The sequence below is a fragment of the Psammomys obesus genome, unplaced genomic scaffold (genome assembly GCF_907164565.1).
Source record: "Psammomys obesus unplaced genomic scaffold, mPsaObe1.curated_primary_1811, whole genome shotgun sequence".
Taxonomy (NCBI): domain Eukaryota; kingdom Metazoa; phylum Chordata; class Mammalia; order Rodentia; family Muridae; genus Psammomys; species Psammomys obesus.
The window spans coordinates 2269073-2277049 of NW_026596073.1; the positions used below are offsets into that span (position 1 = coordinate 2269073).

At 36.9% G+C, this 7977-nt stretch overlaps 1 protein-coding gene across 1 annotated transcript in view; it reads left to right on the top strand.

Moving 5' to 3' along the window:
- Positions 1–6574, top strand: part of Ppp1r12a (protein phosphatase 1 regulatory subunit 12A) — a 73268-nt gene extending 66694 nt beyond the window's left edge. Inside the window, exons 18-19 of the mRNA XM_055626193.1 lie at positions 1175–1225; positions 4392–6574. Of these exons, the coding sequence (XP_055482168.1) occupies positions 1175–1225; positions 4392–4478 (138 nt within the window). The 3' untranslated portion in view covers positions 4479–6574. The remainder of the gene's footprint in view (positions 1–1174; positions 1226–4391) is intronic.
- Positions 6575–7977: the final 1403 nt, after the last annotated feature.

Genomic DNA, 7977 nt, shown 5'->3' on the forward strand with positions numbered 1-7977 from the left:
TGTATGTATGTATGTATGTATGTATGTATGTATGTATGTATGTATGTATGTATGTATGTATAAGTTGTAAGGATCAAATATGAAGCTGTATTTGCTGGTGTTTTGAGAAATAGAGTGGTTTATGTGAATTTGTTATGGTTGTGTTCGTAGCTAAAAGAAAGGTTTATTATAAAGTAACATTTATGTCTATAATAATTTTTAAGCATGTTAATGTTACATGAATTTAACATAGTATTTATAAGAATATAAATGGCCCTTCGTCCCTTTTTTAAAAGCACATGCCCTAAACACATTGACATTTACAATAATTGTACTACATCACTAAATATTAACATTGATTGTTATTCTGGGAAAGAATGTCATTGACATAGTTTCAGTGTTGTTAAACTAAATGTAAATGGTTTGTATCTGAAAGGTGACCGGCAAGAGTCAGTATCTTCTGGGCGGTATGACCTAACAATTTTACAGCTCATCAGTGACTGCTGCTCGCTTTTTGCTTACCACTCTAGAAATGCTTATCATATAAGGGAACAAAACAGTACACTGCGATAATATAGTGTATGTTGGCTTTGCCTGCCACTTTTTGAAATGAATTTAAAATAAATGCTGTAATTGCTCTCCTGTATTCACTGCATTAACGCTACACGCAGCATCAACCTCTGACTATAAATCTATATAGCTGAAGCTGTAAAGTGAATTGGATAGCTAATTCACAGTAAACATTGTGAGTGTGAGAAATGAGTTTCTCTGGGATCCTTAGGTAATTTTAAAGTACACATATTTTAGGCATGTTTGCTTCTTGCTTCTCTGCTCCTGTCACAGTAGTATAATTGCATCTTTGTGTGTGTGTATGTGTGTGTGTGTGTTCTTTTCTATTTAGTCTTCAATCTTGAATATTGGCTTACTCTACCCCTAAGTTTTATCTGAACTAAAATAATAATAATTTGGACATGTTATGTAACACCTTACTAGAAATACAGAACATTAAAGAAAGTAATTTTAAAAGATCTTCAATGTGTTTCCCAGTTCTAGAGAGCTCCTTACACAGCACTGGCATCACATCTTTTTGTTCACTGCTCTTGATTTTATCTTTAATGCTGAAGTATCACTAGCTCACTATATAAAAGACAATGTGAATATAATTCAATAATTATGATGCCTTAAATTGATCTAGGAACGAAGAGCTCTAGAAAGAAGAATATCTGAAATGGAAGAAGAGCTTAAAGTAAGTAAACCGTGCTGTTGAGAACACTGTGGAGTGAAATCTTGTTAACACTGCTGTCCTACTGCTTATGTTCTTGATTCTGATGGCCCAAGCTGTGCATTCTCTATATCATGCTTCTCTTCCTAAGTCTAGGTTTTGATAATCTAGAAGAGTCATGCAAGCTTAGTGCACTTTGCTATGGTTTTCATCTGTTTATTTACTTTTTGTCTATATTGTGTGGTGGATGCACATGCCATGCATGAGTGTTGTGGTCAGAGAGTATCTTTGGAGTCAGTACTCTCCTTCACCATGTGGGTTCTGGAGATTGGACTCTGGTCACCAGGCTTGGAGGCACTTTACCCACCGAGCCATCTTGCCAGCCCAAGATCATTGTCTTATTATAATTTATATTACTTTTGACAGTTTTCTACCTGTATATAATTCATTCTGATTACTCTCACCCCCACCGTCTCCTACTTCACTTCCCCCCACCCCAGTTCAGCTGCTCCCCACTCTTTTCCCTACAAACTTCCTTCTTACATTCATGTTTGTTTTGCCTTCTGACCCACTGAGATTGACCAGGGCCATCTGTGTGGCATGGGTTCATAGTGTTTTGAAGACAGGGTCTCCTGTGTAGCTCCAGCTGTCCTGGAACTCACTGTGAGACCAGGCTGACCCTGAGCTCGCAGCGATCCGCCTGTGTCTGCCCGTGCAGGATTAAAGGCAAGCGCCACTTCATCTGGCCACCATGGGTTTGGAATTGCTAACCAATTTGTATGGTACTTCTGATATTCGGGTATAAAAAGATTAAATGCTTATATAAGATGTGAGGTCTATTAGTTCCACACATTTCCATTTGTAGTTCAGCATTTTTTTTTTTTTGAAGGAAAACTATAGAGAGGAAACAAGAGAAGATAAAATTGCTTTTAAAAATAAGAGACAGTGAGGCTGAGGATCTAGGTCAGCTGTGAAGGACTTGCCAGTCCTAGAGGTCCTCCATCCCATCCTAGAGCTCCTCCATCCAGTCCTCCATCCTGTCCTAGAGCTCCTCCATCCCATCCTAGAATTCCTCCATCCAGTCCTATAGGTCCTCCATCCTGTCTTAGAGCTCCTCCATCCCATCCTAGAGGTCCTCCATCCAGTCCTAGAGGTCCTCCATCCAGTCCTCCATCCTGTCTTAGAGCTCCTCCATCCCATCCTAGAGGTCCTCCATCCTATCCTAGAGCTCCTCCATCCAGTCCTAGAGGTCCTCCATCCAGTCCTAGAGCTCCTCCATTCAGCTTTCAGGGTAAGTGAAGTGAGCTCATGACCTGAGATTGACAGACGGAGGTATTACACTGCTTCACTGTGGATGCTTTTGTTGTGGATGTTGAACACTGCAGAGGAACACAATGGTATAATTAATTGGTTACCTATTAACTGTTACCACATTGTCTTTTATAAGATATCTTTATCACATAATTAATTATTAGTATGAAATAAAGATACCCTCTCACATCAGAATTACGCTTATGAAATTAGAATTTCAAGTTTTAAACATTTCACTGAATAAGTTTATAATTAGACAATTGTTTTTTAAGTAGCTTTGAAAAGTAGAAACAAATTTTATGGATTTTGTTTATGTATTGATTTTAGTTCATTTCCTATGATTCTCTATGTTCTTATTTTACTCTTGAGTATTTTCTTATTTTTTATTCCTATTTCTTTATGTTCTGATTCCTGCAGAACCTGCACCAAATAAACCAAATTGAACCTCTGAGGGAGCTAAATGAGAGGCTGCTGGCTGAGAATAGGGCCTTGACCAGAGTGGTAGCCAAGCGCTCAGGGTTCTATAGGCAGCTGCAGTCTGTGAGCCTATAATTTATAGTTTCTTCATTCCTTCTTGGTAGAGCCAGGCAGGTGTTTTTATGTTAGTAAGCGTGTTTTTGTAAAAGCTCACAACTACAAATTAATACCATGTGTCCAGAACTATCACATACATAACTGTTTAATTATGCATGGCTTCTCAGAACATTAAAATTGTCACTAATTGTATATTGTAACTGATAAACTGCAGTAAAACTAGGGAATGATTTAGGAATTAAAAGGCTTGTCTGTCCTTTGCCGAGTTCATTCATATTTTTTTTCCGCTTAAAAGTAGTTTAGATATATTTAGTATTTATAATCCTTTATGAGGTACAAACAAAGTAACATCTAAATTAAGCTGAAGATTGGGCCTACTTTATCTGCCTTTGGAAATTGTTTGCAGTACGGGCCAGTGTCGTTTGTACTCACTTGTCACCTCTGGGCTCTGAACACAGGACAGGAAGTCTGTGGCTCCCTGTGAAGCTCACTCTTCCAGAAGCCAGGACTTGAATGAGTAGTTTTGTAAGCTGCACTTATGTTCTCCTCCCTAAAGTGCCAGTGTCACAGGACATTCCAAAAACTGGAAGAAAAAAAAAATCAGAAAATGTTTTAATGTCCTAAATAAAAACTATTTCATTTCATTGGTAGTCAGCCTGCCAAAGGACATACAGTTTCAGTGACCCTTAGTAGAAAGTTACTGTAATTTCTTACATTTCCCCTACTTCAGTTTGGCTGTGTAGCAACAGAGAATTAAATTGCTTTCTTTTCAACATGTAGCACTCAATTTATGTTTATTATTTCCATTTGATAAGAGCCTCTTTGGGATCAGACACTGTATTAGGCCATCTGACTTGGGTCCTACAGATGGATTCTTTAAGAAATTTTAATAATTCAGAGCGAGTCCTCAAATTTTTTAAGCTGAGGTTTTGTTTTGGTTTTGGAGTGGTAGCGTTATCTAGCTTAATAGCAAAAGGCCTTCATTTAGATGTTGACAGGAGCTATGAAAGGAACTCACTTTACAATCCTAACATAACAAAAACAGACTTCATTTCATGGCTGCTCTAATACAGTGTGCTTGTGAGTCATAAAGGGCAGTAGTCTAGTGAATTCAAGTTGATAATTTGGAAAGATAAACTTTCATCCCATCATTTACTCATCTAATTAGCGTCTAAGCATTGCTTTTCCTTCATGGTATATGTGTTAGACATTAGAGACACATACAACTGACAAAGCTTGATCATTTGTTTTGTGGTGACTATAACATTTGTAAAGAACATTGTTTGCCTTTTATATTGAAGTGAATGAACTGTTTTCTTATGTTTATTTCTTTTTCCCCTTGTAGATGTTACCAGACTTAAAAGCAGACAACCAGAGGCTAAAGGATGAAAATGGGGCCTTAATCAGAGTTATAAGCAAACTTTCCAAGTAGCACGGACAACAGAAACAAGCAAAGCGGCAGGACTTGCACATGTTCCCCAGTGGACCACATTGGCAGTCACTGGACGCCTGAAAGAACCTTGGAGACTCATTTTCCAATACCCTGCCAAATGCCCTCTTATCTAGGAGTTTCCTTTCCTTTAACTTTCGGCCCCGCCCCCTCGGTTATCAAGACCATTGTTTCATGTTAAAGCAGCTGCTGAGAAGATTTTTTTTTTCCAATGACTGAGAAAACTTGTTTACAGCTCCAGCAAATAAAGAAAGTGTTCAAGGCCAGATATGCCTCAGCTATTTAACCAGTAAGCCTTAGTTGTACATAAATACTTTTGTGTCAACAAAAACTTCCAGCTCTCACAGAAGACAGTTATTCAACTTTTTTTTTTTTTTTTTGATGTGCCACAGTTTCTAGTTTCTCAATATTTAAATTGTTTGCTTTACATCTGAGTTTGGGTTTGTATTTTTTTCTTCTAACTCTTCATGTGGCAGAGTCTTTCTGTGTTCACAGTCTTCTCATTTACAGAAGACTTTCCTCTTCTGAGCTTCTTGTCACGTGTTAGGCTGTCGTGTTGTCTCCCACCTGGAACTGAATTGCTCGGTGGAACATTTTCTTTCACTGTTTGTGCAATATGCATTTATTTCTTATATGAATGCTTTAAAGTCCATTAAGATTTGATCTTCTATCTTCTGCCTTCATTGGTCACTTTTTGTTTTTGTTTTTTTATTGTAGTATAAGATGTTAGATTCTGTAATCTTCACTTTCATTTTAGCAGGTACTGAGTGATGCTGTATATATAAATAAGTGTATTGTTTTGATTTTTTTTTTTTTTTTTAGACCACCATATGGCATGCTTGACTATTTTCTTAATTCAGATGTCTGCTAATGCGAAGTGGGCTACTCCATAATGGTGTTTTAAACAGAACTTGCTAACAATGAAATATAAGGACCTTAAAGGCTACACGGTTTATGGAGCCCTATCTTTACAAGTTTTTCTACTGTACAGTGCTTTTACTTTTGTTTTCATTTGGTAGTATTAAAGCATAACTAAAGTTGCATAAGATAATTGCTTCACATTTCACATGCCTATATTTATCTGAGTGCTGTCTAAAACTGTTGTGCTAGCCAAAGTAGTGCTAGGAAATCCTTTGCAGACTTAATCTGTGATTAATGTTAAGTGCACTGTTATTGCCATGTGAAGAGGCAGCAGCTTTGATACCACCGTCATGTTCAGACCATTTTTACACATTTCAGTGGCCTTTTTTTAAGGGAAAAAAAAATAAGTAAAACGAAGTCCGTAGTGAAAATGGCTTTTATTTGGACAAATAACTTTTATATTTTCATTAAACCATAAAAAAAAATATTACATCTTCCTGGCACATAACTGTCTCCTTAACCACTGAACAGTTCAGCCATTTGAATAAATTGTACATTGTAAAGCTTATAGTAGCTGATTGTATTATTGAGTGTATTGTATACTATATTAAATGTGAATTTGTACCCCTTCATTTTAAAAGGTCATTGTGTTCTACTGCCTATTTTAGATTACTTTGGGGTTGGGAAAGGGTGTTTTGGTAAGTAGAATTTTAAGTCCTCTCTCTTGATTGGTTTTATGAAGATATAAGGTTATACTCTTACTACCAAGCTCAGGATTCTCGATTTTAAAGGTACAAGGATAGGTGTGAGGATTTATTTTTGGTTATATTTGAACTGTATGAATGGTGGGTCTGAATACAGAGTATTTCATGGTCTAGTGAGGAGGTAAAAGACACAGATAATTGATAAGTTTGAGTGACTGCAACGTGTTCTGGGTGCACAACAGTTAGGCATGCTGTGGTTTATATTTGTGAAGTTTGGATGCCTGTGAAGAATGATTAAATACCTGTTTCTAATATTTTAGTGTTTTGTATTTAGGTTATTTATTCTTTGTATCTAAAATTGAACAGCTACTGTGCTATATGGACTTTATTGGTAGTACTGAGCAGACCTTGTTTCTGCATGAAACTAGTTGCAAAACCCACTATTTTGGAAATTTAAAAAAAAAATGTATTTTGACATATACAAATAAAATGAATAAAACTATTTTAAATGTGTGAACTTTTAATGAAGACAGTTTAAATTTTGTTCTGAGATATTTAAATTCTGCATGGTTATTTTTTCACTAAATGCTTTACTTGGATACCAGTTTGAATAATTTTTGAAATTGTAATATTGTGATAATTTGCACAGCAATGTACATGCTCATCTGTAAATGCAATCTTAACTGCCATATTTATGCAATCTGTATACCAATTTGGACAAATGTTTATGTATTTTACATAAAGCTGTCTGTATGCAGAATCTGAGAGCTAGTTTTTTATGACACATGGCTAAAAATAATGGTAACTGAGATTCAAGATAGTTGCTTTGAAGCATGAGATTCTATTTCTATAAACATGTGCAGTGTTTAAAAACTAAACTGTTTTTTCTTAGCCATAAACTCAGGCTTAAGAATATATACTCAGATACTATTCCACTGAAATTTAAAATTTGCCCTCTACTATTGTATTATTTTCCAACTTCGGTTTGTCCAGGGTTTAGTCTGCCAACATAGCTCTAAGTGGTTGAGTTGCATTTTTAATTTCTCATGTTGACCTTTAGGGTAGGGGACCTGAAGTAAGCCTATATTTAACTAAGTACCACATTCTGCTCTCTAGATTTCCAGTAATCTTTGTATTTGTATTGACAGAATTATCTGTATTGCTTTTATCTTTGGAATGAAAGCATCTGTCGAAGCATCTCAGAGACTGCCCATGATAAGCAAAGTAGATTTTTGCTTCCTCCTAGGCCTCTTGATTCTTTTACGTAAAACTTTATTTCCTTTGCTGGATGTAGTGGCATATACCTGCCGTTTTAGCAATTGAACATTAGAGGCTGGAAGATCAGGTGTTGAAGGTCATTCTTAACTACACAGCAGGCTCGAAGCCAGCCGAAATAACATAAGACCCTGTCTCAAATAGCAAAAGAGAAAATAAATTCTACCACCACTTAGTCTTCCTGGCTAACCCAAGGAAGTCATGACTTCTGATACCAGCATGCAGAGGCTGTTACATGCGCAGAGAGCCAGATTTTTCTCTCTAAACTGGACCATCTCTTCTCATATATAACATCCTCCCTCCACTTTTCCCTCACCACCTCCTTTCTCCCCCAGATAAATACTCTTCTGTTTCTCTTTAAAAAGAAAAAAAAAAGGTAGGCCTCCAAGGGATATCCACTGACCTAACAAGGTAGAATAAGACTGGGCACAAACCCTCATCTCTTGGCTGGATGTGGCAATGCAGTAGAAGAAGAAAGGTCCCAAGAGCAGGCAAAAGAATCAGAGACGGCACATGTGCACGCGCACACACACACTCCCACTGTTGGAAGTCCCACAAGAACGCCAAGCTATACAAATTCAACATATGCACAGGACCTAGCTCAGACCCATACAGGGTCTCTGATTGTAGCTTCACTCTCT